Source organism: Bos grunniens, chromosome 2 (assembly GCF_055505025.1).
Source record: "Bos grunniens cultivar Pamir isolate PY7600 chromosome 2, Bosgru_T2T1.0, whole genome shotgun sequence".
NCBI lineage: Eukaryota > Metazoa > Chordata > Mammalia > Artiodactyla > Bovidae > Bos > Bos grunniens.
The window spans coordinates 122,196,522-122,222,922 of record NC_141166.1 but is presented as its reverse complement, the minus strand read 5'-3'; the positions used below and the strand labels follow the sequence as shown (position 1 = coordinate 122,222,922).

The 26,401-nt window shown below is 39.3% G+C and overlaps 1 protein-coding gene across 14 annotated transcripts in view; it reads right to left on the bottom strand.

Annotated features, from left to right (window-relative positions):
• Positions 1-26,401, bottom strand: part of ITPRID2 (ITPR interacting domain containing 2) — a 97,045-nt gene that overhangs the window by 30,864 nt on the left and 39,780 nt on the right. For 6 of the 14 annotated variants that reach the window (XM_086361288.1, XM_086361314.1, XM_086361260.1 and 3 more), the window contains exons 3-6: positions 5,587-5,835; positions 5,188-5,233; positions 2,244-2,293; positions 1,344-1,400 (exon numbers count right to left, since the gene is read on the bottom strand). In XM_086361288.1, the coding sequence (XP_086217414.1) occupies positions 1,344-1,400; positions 2,244-2,293; positions 5,188-5,233; positions 5,587-5,800 (367 nt within the window). In that variant the 5' untranslated portion in view covers positions 5,801-5,835. Of the gene's footprint in view, positions 1-1,343; positions 1,401-2,243; positions 2,294-5,187; positions 5,234-5,586; positions 6,181-20,192; positions 20,268-26,401 lie in introns of those variants that run through there. The other 8 variants (XM_086361268.1, XM_086361244.1, XM_086361278.1 and 5 more) reach the window with 5 other exon arrangements.

Here is a 26,401-nt window from a genome sequence, read left to right as displayed (position 1 = left end):
AAGACAATAACTACTGTGATACAATCATTTAAAAAGCAAATTAGCCACTGATTCTTTTCTTACCTATCTGTATATTATCTTTAATGACAGATTTAATGTGCCAGGACAAGAGTTTGGTATATTAGACATTTAGCAATAATAATGTGGCTAATTTGCCTTATTCTAGGTTCATCAACTGTAACAAATGTGCTAGTCTAGTAGGGGGATGTTGACAACAAAGAAGCTATGCATATATAGGGCAGAAACCATATGGGAAACCTCTGTACCTTCCCCTCAATTTTTCTCTGAAAAGAACTGTTTAAAAAAAATAAAAATGAAGTCTTACAAAGAAATTCCATATTGTGAGGCTACTAAGGTAGTTATTAAAAGTGCTATTTACAATAACATTGGAAATGCATTTTAATACTGATTGGGGAGCAGTAAGTTTAAGCTTTACAGTTTATTTTATAGAGTTTATTCCTGGAAAAGATATTAACAGAAATATAAAAACTAACATATTCACATATTCTATAGAGTTTTCAGTGTTAGATGGCTCTTAATAAGTAATCTATCACACAGATTGGCTTCAAACAGCAAGAGATCAAGAATATTAAATTCAGTGGGTAAATTCACTATACATCAACTTACAATTCAAAAAGATTTAATAAAATCCTTAACTCTTTTTTTATAAAAAGCACTCATTAATAACCTAGCTAAACAGCAACGAATAATTTCAAAATACCAATAAAACAATAAAAAATTCTTAAGTTTACATTGTGGAAAGCTTTATTATGAATCCACAGGAAAAGATAATCTGCGAAAATTTAAACATAGCATAATACACTTTTAAAATCCTAATTTAGCTTTGAACAGACATCAGTATAATGATTTCTAATTAACTTCTAGTAACTCTAATTTGTCTTTTCCTTTAATCTTCTAAAAATCTGGAAAAAGAGGAAGGAAAGAAAGGCACTTGAATGCAAAAAAAAAAAAAAAGACAAGCTGCAGCTGTATACCTCACACTAAAATAAGTTTCACTGCAATTTTCTCACATATAAATATTTAAGCTTCCTTTTGTGGGACAAGTCTTCCCTCAGTTATATCACCATTATTTGCCCCCAAACAGTTCCTTTAGAGCATTAAAGTCCAATGAAAACCTTTGAGTATTTCACAGTGGTTTTTCAGAGCCATTTCTACAGGTCTCCAAAAGGCTCTCACTAGATTAACACCTAAAAGTTTCTGTAAAATGTGTCTGAGCCACTTTTAAGAACTTTAACTCTGAGGGTCATAAACCTGAAAACATGTCACTTTCTGTTTTTTTTTAATTTTAAAACTATATGAAAATACAGTTCTTCCAAACATACCTTCAGCTCCCAATGACAAATCATCTTCAAAACTTCCCCCATTTCTCACAAGCACACCTGAAAGAAACATCAGAAGATTCATCCCAGTCATCTGTTCTTCCTGACCCCCATATAAAATCATTGTTTTAATTTAAACAAACTGACCAAGCAAAATATAAGACAGAGTAAAGGATTTCAGACATGAATGTCCTCATAAGTTACTCTCCTTATAATTTCAGGAAGAAGACACACGTTTTCACTTCATTGTGAAGGAAACCATCATTTGCAACCAGGTAAAATTGCTAGAAGCTAGAATCTACTGGCTACTTTATACTCAATAAGCCTTTAAGACGTTGAATTAGATAATGTATCTTACCCAACAGTTTCACGGAAAACCAGATTCCGGTACAGTCACTTCTTTTACCCCCTTATATTAAGTTGGGAGCTCAAGCTAGATTTTCCTGATACTGTAAATAGTTTTTATATGTCTTGCCACTACCTGCACATTCTTATTGTACTTTGAACTTTAGAATTCCACCTTGCACAGGTGGTAAAATTTCAGGTGTGGCAATTTCAGTTCATGTAAGCAAAGAAATGACCTAATTCACTCAATATATATTTTCCCTATGTTTACACATCACATTTCTGTATTTAATTAGTCTCTATAATATCTAACTGAACAATAAAAAAAAACGAGTTTCACATTGTGCAAAGGCTTAGTAATTTGTTTAAACTCACCACAGTTTTTATGGTTCATGACAAGGTTTCCCCCTTTTGGCTTTTATCTTAGAACTGCATATTTTATAAACATGAACATCACTTTTATAATTTATATATACACACGCACACATTCACTTTCACTCCCAGGACAATAGTAGGACCCTTATAAAGAACAGATTTAGAAAGGCAGCTTTCTCTTACCCTTGAGCGTACTACCGCTTTGTTCATCCAGTGAGGCTCCCAAAGGGGTACTGAAATCACAGAAACATATCAGCCTTAGTCTTAAAAAGCTGTCTGGAGAGCTGCCATTGCCCTGCCTGACACTTTAAAGGGTTATAGCTAAGCAAGCTTCTAATCACAGTTTAACATTTCTCCCCAACACACAGGGAATGCAAGTGGATTACATAAGTAATATGCTACCAAGCAAATACCTATCATCAAGTCAGCTCACCAGGAATGATTTAATCACATGTCTGATCTGCCAGCAATTAAGAGCAAGAATGGCAATTACAAATGATATGAATTGGCATTTTCTTTACAAAAACAGAAAAAAGAGAATGACAGTAGGCATTTAGAAAATGTCTGCTCCTCTCAATCCCTTCTCTAGAAACAGGAAACAGAATTAAAAGAAAACAAGTCCTTATCTCAATAAAATTAAAAAGTCAAAGTCTAGTTAGAAATAAGGCTCAACAGTTTTCTTAAATCTCATCTAGCATTTTAGAGCGCCACTCAGCACCTCCCCTACACCAACTATTATCTTTTCTGATACAGTAGAGAAGTTTGGAATTCATTTTATGCTTTTAAACTGAAAAAATACATATATTCTTCATTTAACTCTGAAAAGATTACTAAAAAGTTGGCTTGAGAATCTATCTTAAGAATTAGCCATTACTAAAATTCTTTCACGTTCTTATTGTTCAAACAAGTCTTTTAAATGCAAAATATTTATCTCTTTCTCAAAACTAAGCTAAAGAAACAGATTATTTTATTATAAAAGTTCTACTTTGTGTCATAAGTCTTTTGCCAGTAACAATTTGTACCTGTTATAGATTCACACCAGACATGGAATCAATCATAAAAATATCAGTTTCAAAAAAATATTACTGAAACGCCAATATTAAAAGTTTCTACAAACAAATATACAAGCAATGGCAATTCTTTAAAAATTAGTGTTTTTGAAATCTAAAAGAATAAGCAGTGACCATAAAATCTCTAAGTTTTTGCACATATTTTAAAAAGCTAAACTTTATGCCTTCAAAAAAAGTCATTCCTCTCCCATGATGGCTTCTTGTGTAGGACAAAACACTGCCTTACTCCTGCAGATATCTCTACTGGCCTGGGCACCAACAGAAGATGGCAAATGAGCAGACTATAACTGCCATTCTCCTTCAGAAACAAGTCTCTCATAATTGCTGTCTTACAAATCTTATCAAAAACTCTATATCTTCTTAGAGGCTACTTTATTCAAGCAATGTGTTTCCACTTAGCCTGTGGTGGGGGGAGGTGGATTTTTAAAATAAAGACTCCCTTTAAGAAAAAACAACAAGGTATCTTTATTCAGGATATAGAAAGCAATAAGAAAACAAAGATTATTTGAGAACCTATCATGGGGGAATATGCTGTCTTTAAATCACCTGTACATAATACACAAAGTAGACTGAGTCTAGGAAGGATCCTAAATTGTTATAGGGGAAAAAAAAAAAAATACAGTCACATATACTCTACAGTCAAATCTGTGATGATTAAAACTCACAGTAAAAGACTGTTCTAGCATTCCAGAGTACAAATGAATGTCCCTTTTGTACAGAATAGGTACAACAGTAGGGAACAAGAAAGAAATTGATGAAAGAAATCCATGAGGGAAGAAGCAAGAGAATTTAGAATCTGCCTATATGAATCAAGATTAGCAACAAAACTTTAGGAATTTTCAGAGATCACATGTCCTGGTGAATGTTAACATTTGCCCATTGCATTTATCTGTAAAGATGTACTTATTTATTGTCTGCTTGATGTGATCTCTTATACAATCTTAATTCCTACACGTCATAAAAACATGATTCTTCTCTTTCTCTTAAACATTTTTTTGTGTATTTTTACAAAGAGGGTCCATATATCTCATATTTCAGAAGGGTCTGTGATATCCAGAATAAAAGGAGTTCAATAATGGAGTGTTCAGCAAGACTCCAAGCAATTCACCAAAACAGGATACCAACAGAGCAGTGGCCAGTATTTTGGGTCTTTAGGAGAGAAAAACAAACTGGCATCTATAAGAATCAGTTCTCTCTCCTCTCCCAAAAGAGACTTTCCAAACTCTGGTACTTGGACAAAAAGGTGAAGAAAAGCCCAAATTGACATGGCAAAAAATATATACAGAAGCAAACACCTTAACAAAAGTTAAAAAGCCTACATTCTTCACAGGAGATTTTATAAGTAGCAAATAAGTTGGAAAAAATAATTAAAATATGAAACAGGCACATTTTACTGTAGTAAGATATGATCAATCTCCTCTGTACTTTATCAAACATTTCTGTGCCAGCTATCAAAGCATGTAATTAAACTGATTTATGTAGCCTGAATGTCTTCAAAGCTCTATTTCCCTTCTGTGAATTCCAGGGCCATCTGACAAATCCACGTCCAAGGTGTAAACTAGAACAAAATTAGCTAGTTTTAATAGCTCTCCAAACAGAATTAAGGCACCAGCATAAAGTTAAAGCCCAGTTAATGTAGTTAAGTAAATTAAACTCATTTAAAACACATTTGAAAAGGAAATGACTCTATGCCAGATGTACAGATGTCAAAACAAATGCAAAATAAAATACTGTGTGAAATGTGACATGCCTTTCAAATAAAACCGGGCCAGCATAATAATATGGCATGATTATCTGTTTTAGGTTTCTGATCTCTGATGCTAACATCACGCTCCGGAACTGAAGTCCTAACAACTGTAAAGTCAACATGGTCACCAAATAATCGGCGGTCACAGCACTTCCATTTCTAATCGTTTAAAGGAGGAAGCTATCCGCCGGCTTACTTTCCGGTTCAGAGCTTATGAGGTTCACGGGACCCACAGGGACTGCGGCCCGAGTCACTCCGCCCGGGCGTCCCAGCTGAGCGGATCTCCCCCCGGACGCGAGCGAGGACTCACCGGCAGTCCTTGAGCCATATCGCGATCTTCTCGTTGGGCACGTTTCCTGCAGGACAGAGCGAGGGGACAGCTCGTTACCGACCCCAGGGGAACTCTGTCCACGGGGTCACCCTGGATACCCCTAGGGAGAATCTTACTGGGGACAAAATGCAGCCTAAGCCACACGTAGCAGTGACCACCTGAAGGGAAATGATGGCACCGGGGTGTCTGTGTTGACGCTGGAGACGCCTTGCCAAGCGCGCGCGTTTAAAGGTCGAAAGTGTCCCCTCTCCCCCCTGCCTGGAGCCCAGGAGGTCTTCCAGAACTCAGAGCAGTCGCCCAAGGCGCACGAGACTTTCCTCAGCCAGCCCGCACTCCCCCGAGCTCCCGGCCCGCCGCTGCCCGGCCGGGCGCACGGACCTCTCCCCGCGGCCGCCGGCAGCTTCGTTCCGGAGAGGTCGTCCTCGTCCTCGTCCTCGTCCTCGTCCTGCGTCGTCGCTTCTGTGGACAGGTCCTCTGTCTCCGACGCCTGCCAGGAGCCGCGGCACTTGGCCCAGGCCTTCCTCCTGCGACTCGCCACTTGCCACTCGAGTTCCTCCTCCGCCTCCGCCGACGCCACCAGGGGCCGGTCCATGGCCACACTGGGGGCTCCGCAGCCCCAGCCGGAGCCTGTGAGAGACACGGCGGCGGCAGGGACCCCCGCCCCTAGCTGTCAGCGCCCGCCGGGCTGGGGGCCCCGGGGAGCGGGAGCGGGCGCGGGAGGAGGAGGAGGAGGGGACGGGAGGGAGGGAGGGAAGGAAGGGGAGGGAGGGGGCGGAGGGCCAGCGCTTCACATGAAGCCGGCCGGGCGCGGCGCGGGAGCGCGAGTGGCCCGAGCGAGCGCGGCTGGGAGCCGAGCGCCTGCCAGCCCCCTTCCCGGCTCCCCCGCCCCTGCCTCCGCCTGACGCCCAGGGGCCTGGCCGGCAGCCGCGCGTCAGCGCGCCCCTCCCTCGGCGGCATTCCACGCCCCCTTCCGGCCGGGGGCGCGCGGGGCGGGCGCGACGAGCCCGGAGCGGGGAGACCCGCCCCCGAACCCCCGCCCTCCGCCACACGCCGCGGCTTTTGCGCCTGTTTGTAGGTTAATAATCTTTGCTTTCTCTCAAGTTCTCCTCGCACCCTAAAAGAGAAGGAATGTAGAAATGCCAAGTTTCCTTGAACGCCCTTCTTCACCTCAAAACAAGTGTCTGCTTGGGCTCCCTGAAAGTTACTCTTCGAGGAGTCCAAAGATTTGTGTACAAGGAATTGTGAAGAAAGCTAGGAAAAAGAGGCGCATAATTGGTATTTGTCAAAATGTCTAAACAGGAAAAGACTAGACTTCGTGGAGTGCTACTTTATGCTTAAGAACGTTATTTAACGTGCTGTGTTATGTATGAAATTGAATTAAGAGTGATTTAAGCAGGAAGTTCCACGTTGAAATTGGACTTATAAAGAGGTGAAGGAAAATAGAGTGAGAAACGGCTGGGGAAAGTAGAAATATTTGAATTTGGGTGCTACCAGATACAAATGATGTCAAGGTTTGGAATTATTTTAAAAATGGGTTTGAGCATTTCCTTTTGTTGTTTTTAAACTCCTACTAGCAGAAAGACTATAAAATACTAATCAGCATCATATCCAAGATCCAGAATAGCTTTCCAGAGTCATCACGGTATCATTCTGGGCCTTCTACTGTAAAGTATGAGGGGTAACTATAACAGGGGTACTGGTACATCACTGCCTTGAAATTTCACTATTAATCTTTTTTTTGAATCTCAGAAACTTTCGTTTTCAAGGGCCCTATAGCAAACTACAGCTAACAGTTGAATTGCCCTGCAAAATAGGCCAGAGTCTAGCTGCCTGTAGGAAAGGTAAGCAGGAGAGCCAGTGTGGATGGTACCTGGAGAGAAGGCATTGAAAGGGCTGGTTCATAAGTCCCAGAGAACAAACCTTGCTGTCTTCAGTTTCATTCGGGGCCCAGAGGGACCCCAACTTACTTAGCTCTGTCATTGCCACATGGTGTTGTTGACTGTATCCTAGCCTCTCAGTTCATTCCTTTTCTTTCTATCCAGTACCTCCATGATCTTCAAGATCCAGCCAAGTCAGAAATTTTCCTGGACAACATCTTTCCACCACCTCTGGTCACATCTTTTCCACAGTTCCTTGGTATGTAACTGAATGTCTGTCTCATTTATTTTGGGACTGAACTTGTGCAGTAAATAATATGACTGGCTTCTAAGGGTATGTCTGGCTTCCTAGGCAGCCTATAAAGGGAGAGACCAAAGAACACTATTCTATATTCTTCTTGCATCCTTTACACTTTTAGCACAGTGCCTATCCCATGAGGAATATTGAGTTCTCAAGGTAAATTTTCTATGCTTCACATTCCTCAGAATGGATAGTCAAATGGATAAAATACTTGACTCTATGTTGTATCTCTTTGGCCTATTATCTTTAGTTTTGTTGTTTAAATACTTTTAAACAACGAAGAATTTTTTAGGGTAATGAACCACATTTTATATTTAAAAACCCAGCCACCAGGACCTCTCTGGCGGTCCAATGATTAAGACTCTGCGCTTCCAGAGCAGGGGGCACTAGTTCCACCTCTGACTGAGGAGCTAAGATCCAACATGATGCATGGCATGGCCAAAAAGAAAAAAAAAAAAACAAACCCAACCAAGTCAAATAATAAAGGGGAGAAAATGCCAGCAGATCCTACAGGACTGAGCGACTTCACTTTCACTTTTCACCTTCATGCATTGGAGAAGGAAATGGCAGCCCACTCCAGTGTTCTTGCCGGGAGAATCCCAGGGACGGGGAGCCTGGTGGGCTGCCGTCTATGGGGTCGCACAGAGTCGGACATGACTGAATCGACTTAGCAGCAGCAGCAAGCTTAGAATAACATTAGATAATAGCTTTAGTGCAACAATTCTTGAATTTCTAATTGCACAATCATGTTTTCTTCTACATGATGATTTTTAACCTAAAACACTGAGGGTACAGAAGTAATAGAGAAGGAAATCCTTGCAACAGGAGCTATTTTGAAAAGTAATGACTTATAATTGTATTCTCAACTTTGAGATTTTACAAAATTTACCGTGTTTCATTTATGAGGAGAGTCCATCTGTTTGCTTGCTTCTTCAAGGATTTTTCTTTTTTCCAAACAGCTACTATATTGTAGACCATCTGCCACTACACTTTGCAGAAGTTCTACATAAAGAATAATGTTTGAGTTACTAATCCCCATGGACTTCCCAAGTGGCACTAGTGATAAGTCCGTTCAGTCATTCAAGTGACCTCATGGACTGCATGGACCTCATGGACTGCAGCACACCAGGCCTCCCTGTCCATCACCAACTCCCGGAGTTTACTCAAACTCATATCCATTGAGTTAGTGATGCTATCCAACCAACTCATCCTCTGTCGTCCCCTTCTCCTCCCACCCTCAATCTGGGTCTTTTGCAGTGAGTCAGTTCTTCCCATCGGGTGGCCAAAGTATTGGAGTTTCAGCTTCAATGTCAGTCCTTCCGATGGATATTCAGAACTGATTTCCTTTAGGATTGACTGGTTGGATCTTCTTGCAGTCCAAGGGACTCTCAAGAGTCATCTCCAACACCACAATTCAAAAGCATCAATTCTTTGGTGCTTAGCTTTCTTTATAGTCCAACTCTCACATCCATACATGACCACTGGAAAAACCATAGCTTTGACTAGATGGACCTTTGTTGGCATAGTAATATCTCTGCTTTTTAATATGCTATCTAGGTTGGTCATAACTTTTCTTCCAAGGAGCAAGCATCTTTTAACTTCATGGCTGCAATCACCATCTGCAATGATTTTGGAGCCCCCTCAAATAAAATCTGTCACTGTTTCCACTGTTTCCCCATCTATTTCCCATGAAGTGATGGGACCGGATGCCATGATCTTAGTTTTCTGAATGTTGAGTCTTAAGCCAACTGTTTCACTCTCCTCTTTCACTTTCATCAAGAGGCTCTTTAGTTCTTTTTCACTTTCTGCCATAAGGGTGGTGTCATCTGCATATCTGAGGTTATTGATATTTCTCCTGGCAGTCTTGATTCCAGCTATGCTTCATCCAGCCCAGCGTTTCTCATGATATACTCTGCATCTAAGTTAAATAAGCAGGGTGACAATATACAGCCTTGACGTACTCCTTTCCCTATTTGGTGGTAAAGAAACTGCCTGCCAGTATGGGAGACTTAAGAGACAACAGGTTCAATCCCTAGATCAGGAAGATGCCCTGGAGGAGGAAGTAGTAACCCACTCCAGTATTCTTGCCTGGAGAATCCCATGGACAGAGGAGCCTGACAGGCTACAGTCCATAGGGTCACACACAGTTGGACACAACTGAAGTGACTACTAATGCCTACAAGGTGGAGAAAGAAAAATATTTATACTAGATGCAGATAATCCCATCCAGCATGCTATAGTGGAAACAGTAGAGTCTTTGGTATCAGACTGAAGTTTGAAATCTGTTCCTATCTCCTTCTGTCTCTTGTATGGCCCGGGGGTAAAGCAGCTGATATCTCTAGCTATTACATTCCTCATCTGTGAAATAGTGGTCATGATAACTGCCTGCCCAAAGGTGAAGTGAGGATTACAGGAAGCAAAGTAGATGTTCAGTGAAAGTGAAAGAAAGTGAAATCGCTTAGTCATGTCTGACTCTTTACGACCCAGTGGACTGTAGCCCACCAGGCTCCTCCATCCATGGGATTCTCCAGGCAAGAATACTGAAGTGGGTTGCCATTTCCTTCTCCAGGGAATCTTCCCGACCCAGGGATCAAACCCAGGTCTCTCCCATTACAGGCAGACACTTTAACCTCTGAGCAACCAGGGAAGCCCACAGATGTTCAGTATCACTACTGAAATTGGCATATTGCACAAGACAAAAATCAATCTCACGTGGGGATTTATTCTTATAGTAAATGACATCTACATGCTTTTGCAGCTGAAATTTTTAAACATTATAAAGTCAGGCTAGGACAGAAAACCAACTCCAGTTAATTTAGCCAATTTTAAATGGAAAAGCATATATCAAAAGTGAAACATTATGCTCAGTATAATTCATTACTGATAAAGAAGGCTGAGTGCCAAAGAATTGATGCTTTTGAATTGTGGTGCTGCAGAAGACTCTTGAGAGTCCCTTGGACTGCAAGGAGATCAAACCAGTCAATCCTAAAGGAAATCAACCCTGAATATTCATTGAAAGGACTGATGCTGAAGCTGAAGCTCCAATATTTTGGCCACCCGATGGGAAGAGCTGACTCATTGCAAAAGACCCTAATGCTGGGAAAGATTGAGGGCGGAAGGAGAAGGGGATGACAGAGGATGAGATGGTTGGATGGCATCATCAACTCAATGAACATGAGTCTGAGCAAACTCCTGGAGATAGTGAAGGACAGGGAATCCTGGTGTGCTGTAGTTCATGGGGTTGCATACAGTCAGATATGACTTAGTGACTGAACAACAACAGGGCCTTAACATATTCCTCCAAATTACAAAACAAGATTTACTAGTAGGAAAACTGGCTCGTAGCTCAGTTGGTAAACAATCTGCCTGCAATGCAGGAGACCCGGCTTCAATCCCTGGGTTGGGAAGATCCCCTGGAGAAGGAAATGGCCACACACTCCGGTATTCTTGCCTGGAGAATCCCATGGACAGAGGATCCTGGCAGGCCACAGTCCTTGGGGTCACGAGACTCAGACACGACTTAGCAACTAAGCCATCAGCCACCATACTAAGACAATTTGGTTCTAGTTAAGGTATTGTTTCTTTAGTATTTACATAATTTAAAAATTTTATTTTGTGCATCAAAATCTTAATAATTCAAAATCTGATCAGAACATGGTATAGTGTTGCAGTTTACCAAATTGAAATATAAAATGCTACACTTTTTATTTAATCTGCCACTCTATTTACTTAACACCTTCCAGATCCCTTTGTCATAATAATAGAATTATCTGGAGGAAAGAATTCTGTATAAAGTAAGTTTGGTAAACTCTGCTTATTCTCTTGTCTCCCCCAATCCCAACCCAGTCACGATGAATATTAAAGACCTGAGAAGTCCTCAAGTGTTTTTTTTTTTTTAAATAAAACTGTTTAACTTTGTTTAACCCAGCATTTCTAAAGTTCATTTCAACATGTAATCCTTTGGGCCCCCTCAATATAACTGTTAACATTTCCAGGGATACTAGTTTAATGAACTACCGCACAATTGCACTCATCTCACATGCTAGTAAAGTAGTGCTCAAAATTCTCCAAGCCAGGCTTCAGCAATATATGAACCGTGAACTTCCTGATGTTCAAGCTGGTTTTAGAAAAGGCAGAGGAACCAGAGATCAAATTGCCAACATCTGCTGGATCATAGAAAAAGCAAGAGAGTTCCAGAAAAACATCTATTTCTGCTTTATTGACTATGCCAAAGCCTTTGACTGTGTGGATCACAATAAACTGTGAAAAATTCTGAAAGAGATGGGAATACCAGACTACCTGATCTGCCTCTTGAGAAATTTGTATGCAGGTCAGGAAGCAACAGTTAGAACTGGACATGGAACAACAGACTCGTTCCAAATAGGAAAAGGAGTACGTCAAGGCTGTATATTGTCACCCTGCTTATTTAACTTAGATGCAGAGTACATCATGAGAAATGCTGGACTGGAAGAAACACAAGCTGGAATCAAGATTGCCGGGAGAAATATCAATAACCTCAGATATGCAGATGACACCACCCTTATGGCAGAAAGTGAAGAGGACCTCAAAAGCCTCTTGATGAAAGTGAAAGTGGCGAGTGAAAAAGTTGGCTTAAAGCTCAACATTCAGAAAAAGAAGATCATGGCATCCGGTCCCACCACTTCATGGGAAATAGATGGGGAAATAGTGGAAACAGTGTCAGACTTTATTTTTCTGGGCTCCAAAATCACTACAGATGGTGACTGCAGCCATGAAATTAAAAGACGCTTACTCCTTGGAAGGAAAGTTATGACCAACCTAGATAGCATATTCAAAAACAGAGACATTACTTTGCCAACAAAGGTTCGTCTAGTCAAGGCTATGGTTTTTCCTGTGGTCATGTATGGATGTGAGAGTTGGACTGTGAAGAAGGCTGAGCGCCGAAGAATTGATCCTTTTGAACTCTGATGTTGGAGAAGACTCATGAGAGTCCCTTGAACTGCAAGGAGATCCAACCAGTCCATTCTGAAGGACATGAGCCCTGGGATTTCTTTGGAAGGAATGATGCTAAAGCTGAAGCTCCAGTACTTTGGCCACCTCATGCGAAGAGTTGACTCATTGGAAAAGACTCTGATGCTGGGAGGGATTGGGGGCAGGAGGAGAAGGGGACGACAGAGGAGGAGATGGCTGGATGGCATCACTGACTCAATGGATGTGAGTCTGAGTGAACTCGGAGTTGGTGATGGACAGGGAGGCCTGGCGTGCTGCGATTCATGGGGTCGCAAAGAGTCGGACACGACTGAGGGACTGATCTGATCTGAAAAGAGGATGAATGGAAAATGTTTCTGAACCAGTGAATTCTTCAAAAACTTTCAAAGATTTGTTTACAAATCATATAATTAAACTATGCAGAAAGGTGGTTAGTTTGCCTTAGGCTGGTTTTTTTTTTTTTTTTTTTGATATAGTTTAAAGTCATTATTAGCCATTAAAGTATTTCTGTTTATTGTATATATTTTAAAGTAATAAAATTGAATATTTAAGGTCTATGATTTAAACCTATTACCTATTGTCTGGTTTTTTCCACATTAGCAAAAACTCTTACTATACTAGTTCACTGTCCTCATAAATAAGTATTAACATAACAAAATAATCTTCTATTTTGATTTGCCTCATTTTCCCGAGTCTACATCAGAAGATACAGGTGTTAATACCACTGGAACTTTGCCTTACAAACTATTTATATAATCTGAGTAAATTTATATACTTTCTAATTTTGTGCAAATTAAAAACTTGTCATTTATCTCTCATTTCACCATTCCTAGGTTACAAGGTCTTCAGTTTGCCACACAGTGCTAAATTTACCCTCTCCATGGTAAAACCTTTTAGTCTTCGTGCTTTCCTTTTAGTGGCTCAATTTTCTGGTGTTTCTGAGCAACAGGTAAAAATGGCTCATCTATTCTTCATCAACAATGACATGAAGCAACATTATATAACAGAATAAGTTTTATTTGTTAAATTCATTAAGGAACTCAAAGAAGGTTTTGAAAATCCTCATAACTGGACATAGTAACACATGGGAAAGCCAAAATGTATTTAATTCATTTGTGAAGCTTTAAGATCAGTCCTTTTCTTCATTTTCTTTTCAGTCCTGCCTTAAAATATTGCCTTTAAAGGACTCTGATGTTTTGAATCATGAAAGCTTTGGAAAAGGTATATTTATTGATATCAAATGCTCAGTCTTTGCCACTTGAATTAAACATTTTTCTGTGGTACACAACAAAACAGGAGGACGTCATTATTGCATTTTGCAGTTTTCACAGTTCTTTTATGTGATCAATGTACTGATACGTATTTTCTTCCTAATTTAAGATTAATTCCTAGCTCTTATGTTACCTATATGATTCTTCCTATTTAAAGGCATTTAAAACTTAAAAAAAAATTATTTCACTATGCATATATTTGGAATTATATGTTTATTATAATTGTAACCTCTCCTTCCACCACATTTTATGAGGATCAGAAAAACAGGTTGGTAACTAGATGAGCCATGTATCTATATAATACTGATAATCTATAAAAGCTTTAAATGGTACAGACCTCACAAATGGTTCTTTAAAATATACACCACCCCCCCGCCACACACACACACATACAGTCCTTTTAAGAAGTAATTCTGATGTGTTCCTGAACCTGAATAAACTATAAACTGCACTGGCCTCTCCTACCACATTTCCCCTCTCTAATCTCCCTTTTGCAGCCCCTTCATGCCCATCTCAGAACAAACAATCTGCATTCAGAACAGGACCGTTTACAAGTTGAATGGAGTTATTTTGGGTGAGTCATTGAAAACACAGTACAAAACCTTTCCTCACTCACCAGAAATGCATTTTTAAAATAAAGCCAAAGAGAACAAGGCTTGGCAAGTTTGAGGACAAAATGGGGAGAGAGCGGGGTTTCTGCCAGACTCAGCCAGGATTCTACTCAACCATTTTTGGCTATTCTTTACATTCAGTTCCACCAACTTTCCTTACCATCATTAACCAAAATGTACAAGATTGAGCAGGTAAGCCATCAAAACTAGGGCATTCAGTTTCAACCAGCTCTGCACTGGTAGGTAGGGTCAGTAGATCCTTGAGAATTTAGTGACAGTTTTAAATACCCACTTTTGTCCCCCTGAATTCAGAAGTTACATACTTACTTAATAATTTCTTTTCTCTGATTAAATCATTTTGACAAATAATGATTATAGGCAATTTTTAGAAAGTTGTGTATAAATTCAGTATGCAATCTTTTAAAGTAAGAGAAGTTTTATGAGAGTTAATCCAACAATAAGATATTAAAGGAAATAGAGCTATAGAGACAGAAAATAATAATCTAGTTCCTAAGAACTTTTAAAATTGAATCAATATAAGTCTATACAATGGCTTGATAAATTTGGGGGTTTTAATATGCAGGTATTCAAGATTCATGCAACAATGTAAGGTCTTATTTATTTATCTATCTATAAAACATGTCACTCACCTTTTATCCTACAGAGTGCTTTCTAGCTGAAATACAAGTGATTACTCTTCTACAACCTATTACAAATCAGCTGAAGCTCACATCTCATAAATGAAGAAAAACCTAGAATCTGCAAGGAGACATCCTTAACATAAAATGGTAATTTAGAACTCTTTCACTGTAAAATTTGATAGTTCCTGAAAATCATGTTTGACTAATTAGCACATTACTGTGTGCTAATTAGTACATCTTGTAGAGGAAACTACTCTTAAAAGGGGTCCCTGTTCACAAAGAGTCTATCCCCAAGTGGTGGGGACAAGGCAGGCTCTAGTGCCTGGAAAGTCCCATGGGCGGAGAAGCCTGGTAGGCTGCAGTCCATGGGGTTGCTAAGAGTCGGACACAACTGAGTGACTTCACTTTCACTTTTCACTTTCATACATTGGAGAAGGAAATGGCAACCCACTCCAGTATTCTTGCCTGGAGAATCCCAGGGACGGGAGAGCCTGGTGGGCTGCCGTCTATGGGGTCGCACAGAGTTGGACAAGACTGAAGCGACTTAGCAGCAGCAGCAGCAGTGGATATAATTATGCAAGTATTCTTGAACTCCCTGCAAATTATCAGTTTCCACAGTCAAGGTGAAAATTATTGGTTAGGCAGAATGAAAACTCTGTGTTTGAAAGTTAATCTGGCTATGGAAGCACGAGGGTCATAATAAACAAACACATATTTCCTGCTGTAGTTAAAATACAGTAAAGAACTCTGGTTTCCCACAATTTTTTCCTTTTGTGATTAAACAATTGCTTTAAAGTTATAAAATAAGTACTTACATGACCTTCAAAGCTTATCTCTCCTATCTAAGAATGAGTTTATTGTATTTAATTGTATTGAAATATGATCTACATATGATCAAAGGTTAAAGGACCAAATATCTATTGGTGGGAACCTCAAACTAAGAACTTCTTCACAATCTTATTTCAAAACAGAAAAATAAAGCAAACCTCCACTAAAATTTCTTTGAGGCAAGAAAGTTCATTACTGATGTTTCAGTGGCGTATTTGGCCTGGATTCCATTAGTATTAATCAAACAGCTTAAAGTTGTGTTTGTTAATAGATTGTTATTAAATGAAAGAACTACAGGGTAAAGGTCAACACACAGGTTGTTTTGCTTAATTTTTTAAAATTCCCCTGAGCCTATGTCTTTCCAATATTTTTAAAAACAACTCAGCCCAAGTTGGCACCTTAAAACCTTTAAACACTGTAACCACACTAGTGGATAATCAACTTGAAGAAATGCTGTTAGAGAGCATTTATTTCAGTAAACCCAAGGAAATAACAGTGTTAAAAATGGGTACTTTTGATTGAGCACTTGCCTTGTTTCAGACACTGTATTTATACCTGGATTTACAGTGTCTGGTTTAATACAACTCTATACAAGTTTGTCCCTGGAGAAGGAAATGGCAACCCACTCCAATATTCTGGCCTGGAGAATTCCTTGCACAGAGGAGCCTGGCAGGCTACAGTCCATGGGGTCACAAAGAGTTAGACATGACTAAGCGACTAACGCACACAAGCGAGTTTGTAATACTTTGACTTTACAGATAAGGAAACTGAGCTTCAGAGGGGTTAGTGCTTGCCCCAGGCCACATACTAGTAAGGGGCAGAGTGGAACCAGGACTTTCCCCCTGCAGAGCCAGTGCTCCTACACAAGATGTGTGGATGTCTTAGATTCTCCAAGTCTAGTTAGAGAAACCTTGGCAACCATTTATTCTCGTCAAACCGAGGGCACTTTGCACTTACAGTTGATGGGCAGAGGAAATCAGTAACCTGCTACCACTCCTTAACTTTATGAAGGAGGAAACTGAGCTGAGAAATTTGCCTGCCTAAGGTCAGCCATGTTAGTTAGTGGCAGAATTAATTACGGCTAAAAATCCATATCTTAGCAGTCCTACAAACATAAAGGCAGAGATTTTGTTTTAAAAAAATTGTTTTTAATCTCATCAATCTTCTGAAAAACTCAGAGAATGTAAAAACAAAGATTTGCGTATCCAGGCTCCTTAGCAGCATGTAACTTTACTTACTTAGCAGCAAGTAAAGTTGATACTTCAGGCCCCAAATCTGTAGCTCCACCTAGCCATATTTCTGGAGAGGACTTCAGGTTGGAGACAGTGAAAACAAGTATGTTCTCTGCAAACAAGTATGTTCTTCAGCTTATGTTTGAGTCCTTTCTTCTAGGATAACATCCTGTTCTCTATTAGATGCAAGACTAACCCAAGACAAGCCCAAGACTGTAATACCCTTGGCCCAGCCGCTTTTTTGCTCTCAGAGGACTTTCTCAAAGGGAACAATGTTCATGATCAAACCGAGGGGGTTTTTTCTTCTCAACCTAAAATCTGGTCTTCCCAGTAAGCTTTGACTGCCCAGTATAGGACATGACACTTTAAGACTTCGCCTATGACAGTTGCTTAGTCGTGTCCAACTCTTTGCAACCCCATAGACTATACAGTCCATGGAATTCTCCAGGCTAGAATATTGGAGTGGGTAGCCATTCCCTTCTCTAGGGGATCTTCCCAACCCAGGGATTGAACCCAGGTCTCCTGCATTGCAGGTGGATTCTTTACCAGCTGAACCATAAGGGAAGTCTTTGCCTAAGAACTATTATAAACTCTTTTATGAAGAGAAACAACTTTCAGAAGGATTTTCTAAAGAAACTTCAGTCACTACTGTGACTAACATATGATATGTGGGCATTTTAATATATTTACTCATGATTTAAATACATGCATGCATGCTAAGTCACTTCAGCCGTGTCCAATTCTTTGTGATCCTATGAACTGTAGCCCGCCAGGCTCCTCTGTCCATGGGATTTTCCAGGAAAGAAGTGGAGTGGGTTGCCATGCCCTCCTCCAGGGGATCTTCCCAACCCAGGGATTGAACCCGCTTCTCTTGAATTGGTAGGCAGGTTCTTTACCACTAGTGCCACTCAAGCAGACCAGCAAAGAGCTGGGTGCCTTGTTAGTATCAAATTATTTTCAAGAAGATGGTTTTTACAAAATCACTCTATGATTTGTGCAATGGCATCTGCCTATATTGATTCTCAGTTTGAACAGTGACATGGAATGAAATGTGCCATCTCTAATAAGAATCTTGTTAAGTATATCGCCCTGTATTCTTTATAGGAGAACCTCAGGATAAATATCCTTTTACAATATTTGTTCCAAGAAGAGTTAAAATTACCAGGACATTTTTGTTTAATCTCACAGGCACTGGGAGTTGGATAACTGACAAAGTGTCTGTTTTCACACTGGCAGCTAGAAAATTGAAAGCCAAATGTATGGCTCACTCATGGTAGATGAGTAGGTCATCATGGTATGCATCTTAAACCTTATTCATGGATCTGTTCTGTCCCCACCCTTTTTTTTTCTCTTTCGTCTTTATTTCTTTTCCTTATAATAAATTGTATAATTTTTGTTATTTCTTTTCTGCAACATGACAAGGACTAGCTAAGGAAAATATGTGAGAAAATATTATGCAAAATTGTTTGTTTCCTACACAAATGTTTACATTCTTAGAGGGACATTAGGAGGGATGTAAACAAAGATATTCTGTTAAATGACAATATTATGGCTAATATTTTTCCAGCCTTTTAGAAATTGTATTTACAATTTAAGGATAAAAACTTATTTGAACTTTAAAAGCTCTAAGTATTCCAGAGATACAAATGTGGGAAGTATGTGCTGACCCCATGCAGTGTACTTCAGTGTGATTATGTTAAGGCAAGTGGAAAACTGTCATCAACTAAGGTTGAAATGGTAGATGAGAGCTAAATTTTAAGGGCCCTGATGTGCTATTCCAAGGGAGTGTGTAAATGCCAGTGTGAAGTTAGAAGCAGCTTTCAGTTTTTAACTGAAGTGTTTTACTGAAAGCTATATAACTATAACTATATAGTTGGAAGAAAAGGGCATGAGAAAGCCTCAGGCAAGAGACCCAGTTAGGAGGCTAATTAGTGGCAGGGGTTGGAGGATGGAGGTTTATGAAAACTAGAGTTAGACAGTGGAGATGGGGCTGCAATCAGATTTGACATATTAGAATCAGAAGGAAAGTTATGACCAACCTAGATAGCATATTGAAAAGCAGAGATATTACTTGCCAACAAAGGTCCATCTAGTCAAGGTTATGGTTTTTCCAGTGGTCATGTGTGGATGTGAGAGGTGGACTGTGAAGAAAGCTGAGTGCCGAAAAATTGATGCTTTTGAACTGTGGTGTTGGAGAAGACTCTTGAGAGTCCCTTAGACTGCAAGGAAATCCAACCAGTCCATTCTAAAGGAGATCAGGCCTGGGTGTTCATTGGAAGGACTGATGCTAAAGCTGAAACTCCAATACTTTGGCCACCTCATGCGAAGAGTTGACTCATTGGAAAAGACTCTGATGCTGGGAGGGATTGGGGGCAAGAGGAGAAGGGGACGACAGAGGATGAGATTGCTGGATGGCATCACCAACTTGATGGATGTGAGTTTGAGTAAACTCTGGGAGTTGGTGATGGACAGGGGGCCTGACGTGTTGTGATTCATGGGGTCGCAAAGAGTCGGACACGACTGAGCGACTGAACTGAACTGATGAGTGGGGAGGAAGAAATAGAATGACCTCCAAGTTTGCTTTCTACTTTAGGTAAACGGATAAGTATTGGTGTCATTTAACATGACAGAGAATTTAGAATGATTAGTCTTGTGGAATTAATTTGTTTGAGAATAAAGAGAATAGAGAAGAAAGGAAATGAGTTCATTATTGGACATATTGGATGCAAGGTTAGAAACATAGTACAAAGTTGGAACTATGGATGAAAAGATTGTAAAGGTTAATGTGTGTCTATGTATACGTGTGTCTGTGTGTGTTCGGAATCATTATATCAGACAGCCAGTTTTTCTTCCATATCATTCTGATCAGCCTTCTTCCTATTTCCTGGGTAAGCAACTCCAAGCCTACTGAGGCAGTAGTCATTAATGACTTCTGAAATATCAAATCTAGTGGATCCTTTCAGCCCTCATTTTCTAGATTTCTTTATAGCTTTTGTCAGGATTGACTATTCCTCACATTTCTTTCCTGATCTTACATTTGCATACTTTATTACTTCCCAGTCTCCTTTACTAACTTTCATCCTTTTCCTAGTATAAACTGTTAAGTTCTTATACTCTCTTTGACTGAAATGGAGAAGACTAAAGACGGAGGAGTTCTGGGAGAAATAAAAGTTTGTTCAGTGTGTTAAGTTTGAAAACCCATTAGACATCCAAGTGGATATATTGAGTAGGTATTTGGGTATTATGAGGGTTTACCTGGTGGCCCAGATGGTAGAGAATCCACCTGCAGTTCTGGAGACTCAGGTTCAATCCTTGGGTCAGGAAGATCCCCTGGAGAAGGGAATGGCAACCCACTTCAGTATTCTTACCTGGAGAATTCCATGGATAGAGGAGCCTGGCGGGCTACAGTCCGTGGGGTCATAGAGTTGGACATGACTGAGCAACTAACTCTAACACTTGGGTAAATGAGTATAGAGTTCAAGGGGAAAATCTGGACTAGAACCTCAGTTTCGGCATCATCAGCGTATAAATGGTATCTGAAGCTACAAATTTAGTTGGGGCCACCAGAAGGGAATTGGTGGAGAATGTTAAGATGAGGTATTTAAGGATACTGTCTTGGGGTGCTTCACATTTTCAAGGCAGATAAATGAGAAGCATCCATCAAAGGAGGCTAAGAAAGATCAGCTAGCAAGGTAGGAAGAGAACTGAAAGTGGTATTCAGAAGGCAACTGGGAGAAAAAAGGTTTTAAAGAAGAGGAAATAGTAAACTCTACCAACTTCCTTAGAAGTTGATTAAGATGAAAACTGAGAATTGACCTCTGGATTTGGAAGTTGAGATGTTATTGCTGACCTTGACAAATAATTGTGGTGGGATAGTGAAGAATGAAGTCTTGATTGTAGTGGGAGTCTCTAGGGCTAATTCCTTTTAAAAGAGGGAAACAGGAAATAGCTGGGGTAGTCAAATGATAACAATTAATTGGTTATGCCAGAACAAAAGAGCAGGAAAGCCATTACATATAAATATACAAGCATTCAAAATCATGAATATCTATGTCTGCTAAGGTTGGAGAAAAGCCAGTTCTAAAGTTTTGATCCCTTGGAGTTTATTCCTACTTGATTTTAATATTAGACCTTCTTATAATTATTATACTATCATTTCCCAATAGCGTAGTCATGAGAAAAGTAAAGGTAGGAAATTTCCATGTACATGGTTGCTGGCTCTTTCTTCTTCCTTTATATTAGTTCACATTACCCATGGTAATGTGAAATACAGACATCTGATGAAGAGAAGGATGAAGATAGGAAAATAGTTAAAAGGAAATGTTGAAGGATTTTTTTTTTTTTTATAGTACTGCATGGGAATTAAAACATGTTTACTGGTGAGAAACAGGAACAAGTAGACAGAAAGGTTAACTATACACAGAAAATGTTAGGTATTTGAAGGGATAAGATCGTGAGAAGAGGATAAAAATTAATTTTAGAAGGTGATTTCTTTCTTTTAAATGGGAAGGAGATATAAATGCACCAGTGTAGTTAAATTTCCAGAGAAAGATAATTTAAAGAAATTCACACCAACTGTCCTATGTGTACTCTGAGAATATGGCCAGATCATCTGCTGAAGTGATGGAGTGTGAGCCATAAGAGAGTAAAGGTTTGGAATAGTTGCTATTAACAATGGAATAAAACTACAAGAGAAGTAGAAACTTCTATAAGCACCTTATAAATATTGCCTCATTTATTCATCATAGTATCTCTATGAGATGTGTTCAGTTATTATTTCCTTCTTACAGATGAAAAAAAGGAGTCACACAGAGATCGTGCTATTTTGCTATGGGTACCCAGCTGGTAAGTGGAGGAGCCAAGAACTTGGCTTTGGTGGTCAGGCTCCAGAGTCCATGCTTTTAACCACTTTACAATGCTGATGACAGTGATGTAACTTCCTTTAGCAGGCTTAGGTACATTGAAGTGGAATTTCAAGAGACAAAATTTTGGATTCCTCCAGGAGAGGATTTCAGTGCTTAAGTGTGATGACAATAGAGAGATTAGTTGATGAGATAAACCACAGAAAGAAGGTTGGATAGAAGAGGTAGGGCAGGGGATGAAGAAGCAGGGTCATAGAAGGACTTAAAGATGTGAATCTTTGCTGTTTTCTTAAGGTTTTGGATTATTTATGAAGCCTAACTGTTAGTTTGCTAGAAGTAAAGAAGAGGGATAGTTGAAAGGAGCAGGAACTCAGATTAAGATAGTATGATTGTGAAATGTAATTAAGAGAGGTGAGGAGTTTCCGGGAAGGACTGGGTAGCATTGGCAGTAGATCACTGAAGTCCAAAGGAGTTCAAGGCCTGGGCAATAGAGGCGGTCAAGAAATGATGAGTCCAGGGTGTTGGGTGGGGCATCTCTGTAAATACTGAAGTCACGTATGAATCACTCCAGATGAGACAGGAAACTGGGTGGAGAAAATGGCTGCAGAAACCAGCAGATGACAATGTGAGTTTGATGAGGGAATGAGAAGTGGCCTAGGATGAGAGAGCAGGCTGACGACACAAACAAACTCCAGACGGTGGAGTCATACGGGCCAACCAAACTTTCTTGTAGCCACCTGCCTCTGTGAGTATGACAGGAAAGCCAAAACGGCCATTACCCCAAGATGTGTAAACTGGCAGCATTCCTGAAGAGCTTTTTAAAGGAGTTGAACTTTTGAAATGATTAAAGCCTTAAATTACCTCAGAGGCTCAACACATTAGCAAAGTAAATATTAGCACAGTTAATCTAGCCCACATAAAACCATTATCATGTAAGTACAAATAGGGCCCTAAGGATATGAATATGTTTTAAAAGGTGGGAGAGTGGAAGGAGGAAGAGAACACAGGAAATTGAGGTTTTGGCCATGTGAACTAATATAAAGGAAGAAGAAAGAGCCAGCAACCATGTACATGGAAAACCTCTAACACATGCCCTAGGAATGATGTAGAAAAGGGGAAGTATGCAAATGAGCCATTTCCTTTTCTTACTTCAGAATACTCATTAGAATTTTTTACTCATTTTACATACAGTGATATGGGCCTTCCTTGTTCTAATGAAGTTAAAAGCCTCAGAAAACAAAAAATAAATTTTTATAGAAAAAGATCCCACCCCTGAATCAGAAGGCAGGCTAAATTACATAGTTACAGAACTAACTACCTAATATTAGAAGAAATTGTGTTTCAGTCAACAAAAATTCAGATTTGCTTTGGTGACCTGCCAAACCATCACTGCTCCACTTTCTTCCTTACCAACAGAATCCTTTTTATTCCACTGGATATTGGCATCTACATATAATACTAAATGGTATATTAACCATCTTATACCATGAGTAGAGAGCTTGCAAAGAAAAACCAAGATTCTGATAAGTTCCCCGGATTTAGGAAATAATAATGCAAGGTCTCCATTAAATTTGAAATTTCAGTTAACAATATCTCATGGGCTATACATTATTTAACTAAAAGTCAACTTGTTGATTCTGACAACTTGTTGATTCTCTGACAGAATCAGAGGTATGCAATCTGATAACTTGTTGATTCTCAGGATGAAAACATGGAAAGTTGAATAGATCCTAAGTCACGGATGAAGTAATTGAGTGGCTGAATAGCCAACTCTGCATGAATGCTAAGCTGCTTCAGTTATGTCCAATTCTTTGCAACCCTATGGACTATAGCCCACCAAGCTCCTCCTCTTGTCCATGGGATTCTCCAGGCAAGAATATTGGAGTGGGATGCCACGCCCTCCTCCAGGGGATTTTCCCGACCAGGGATCGAACCCATGTCTCCTGCATTGGCAGGTGAGTTCATTACCACTAGCACCACCTGGGAAGAATGTTTTCATATTGGGCATATCTTCCTTACTGTTAAGCCAATTCTTGTTGTGTTTTCTGTTACTCACAGCCCAAAGCATCCTAACTAATGCAGTTTTATCAGCCCTCTCATTTAGTAAGTCAGTAATACATATCATTCATCCGTAAGTATCAACTTACAAATTCTAATTAATAGTGTCAAATGGGTTCTTTGTGAAAGTTCTTCATTATGAAGCCCAGGTATATTTTCTGAATGTATAGTTTTACATCTTTGTGTAGTTCTCCATAAAAATTATTTATGTGTAATGCATAACATGTAATGTTTCCCTCTGCACAGTTTAGCTGGATTGGATGTTCTCTAAGATCTATTCTAGTTCAGAAAATGTTAATTATTATGGGACAAATGAAAGAAACATGGGCAGATATTTTCTTACTTGGTAAAGCACCTAACAATAAAGATTATTCAGTGTTGCTGCTGCTGCTGCTAAGTCGCTTCAGTCGTGTCTGACTCTGTACGACCCCATAGACGGCAGCCCACCAGGCTCCCCCATCTCTGTGATTCTCCAGGCAAGAGTACTGGAGTGGGTTGTCATTTCCTTCTCCAATGCATGAAAGTGAAAAAGTGAAAGTAAAGTGGCTCAGTCGTGTCCGACTCTTAGCAACCCCATGGACTGCAGCCTACCAGGCTCCTCCATCCATGGGATTTTCCAGGCAAGAGTACTGGAGTGGGGTGCCATTGCCTTATCCGTATTCAGTGTTAAAAGGAATTATATAACAAAGGGCTTCTTTTGACAGTAGTCACTTATTTTAAGAGTTAACAGGGCTATATTTATAATATTTGATGAAAAGCAGTAATTCAACAACTCTGACATGGAGTTTCTTGAGTTATGAAAAGAGATTAGAATGAAGTCCTTTATGTAATTACATAGTTATGATTCTTAATATCCCAGAGTACAATATAACTTGTGGCAAAATAAAACAAGATAAATAACGAAAGATTTCTAAATTATTATAATCACAGGCTAGGTGGCTCTGAAAGCACCAAAAATTCTGAATTTTCTATCCATTTCCAAAGATTTACCAAAGGGCCAAATCAGTTTGTAAATGCTCTTCAAGTTCTATTTTCTACCATGAGTACAACCACAGTGTTTTATAAACAGTACAAGTTTTGCTTTAACTGACCTCCTTCAGTCAGTTTGGAAATGGCTTAAGCTGACAGGTGCTTTTTATGTGGCGATATGTATCTGTGTGCGTATGCACAGGGCTGTGTGTGTGTATGTCTGTGAGTGTATATGTGCACTACTTATGCTTGTGAGCCGTCCAGAGGTTATTACAACAAGAAGCCTCTGCTCTAGCCCCCATGTTCATCCTCAAGGCAGATCCAGATGCACAATACCAGAGGAGGTGAAGTCGGTTTTCCCAAGATCTACAGGCCTGGGTAATGGAGGGGGGCTACCAAGGAGATTGTAATCAACACCTTTATCTGGCACAGCAGTACTCTTCAAAATTATGCTCTTATCTGAAACTAGTCATCTCATCTCTCTCCCCTCCCTTTCTTTACACAGTTCTATTTAAATGTAATTCTGCTCTCTTTCCAAGCTTGCCTTCTAAGAAAAACTAGAACAATGCAGTTATAGACACCATTTATTTTAGAAAACTGTCCAATTACCACTGCTGTCACTCATACACACATTTTGATGGACTTCCCTTGCACACCCCTCAACAAATATATCAAAGTATCCAGCAAAACCGAGTAATTCCTAAGAAAGAATTTTTTTTTCTCCTTAGAAAAATAATTTTATCCATATTGGATTTTAGAAAGAAGAACCATGGTACATGCATGCATAGCCACACACCTCTGCAACAGACTTGAGGGGAAAAAAAGAAAGAAAGAATAGAAACATTTAGCATTCAGTGGGTTGGTTCAAAAACACTGGAGATTGAAGAAATATATTTAGAAGTTAAAAATATTTTCATAAAATAATTTTCATTTGAGATTGATTTTAACCTATATAGCAGGATGTGTTGTTTCGCTGCTTCCCCCTAAAAATTAATAATCATACAATATAGGGACCATTCATTGAATTGATCTTGGAAGGATATTTCTAGCTTACTGTTTCCTTCTTTATATTATTTATTTATACTAGGTAAAATTTTGTCTCCATGTCTCACATAAAGAAGAAACAGAAATATAAACTATCAATGGAAAAGAACACTTCTCCAGGGTCATTTATTTGAAATATTTTTTAAGGGAATTTCCTTCCTCAATTTTAATTATCTAGTAATAGCCTTTAGTTTTCTACTGTATCCAAGTATTGCTACTCTCAGATGTACAAGTTGAATTCAAATATCATTTCTCAAATAAATAGTGCTAACCATTAAATAAAATTTCTTAGTTTATTTTCCAAATTATTTTTAAAAGATGATAAAAATTTAAAACTATTGCATAAATATGACATGAAAGATATGAGTTAGGTCATGGTGTATGCTTCCTAAATAGCCATATAGAGTATTCATTTGGGTCTACTATTGCATATGTGATTTTATTTTAAATTTTTTTTAATTGGAGGATAATTGCTTTACAAACATGTTGATTTCTGCTGTACAACAATACAAATAAGATACAACTATATAT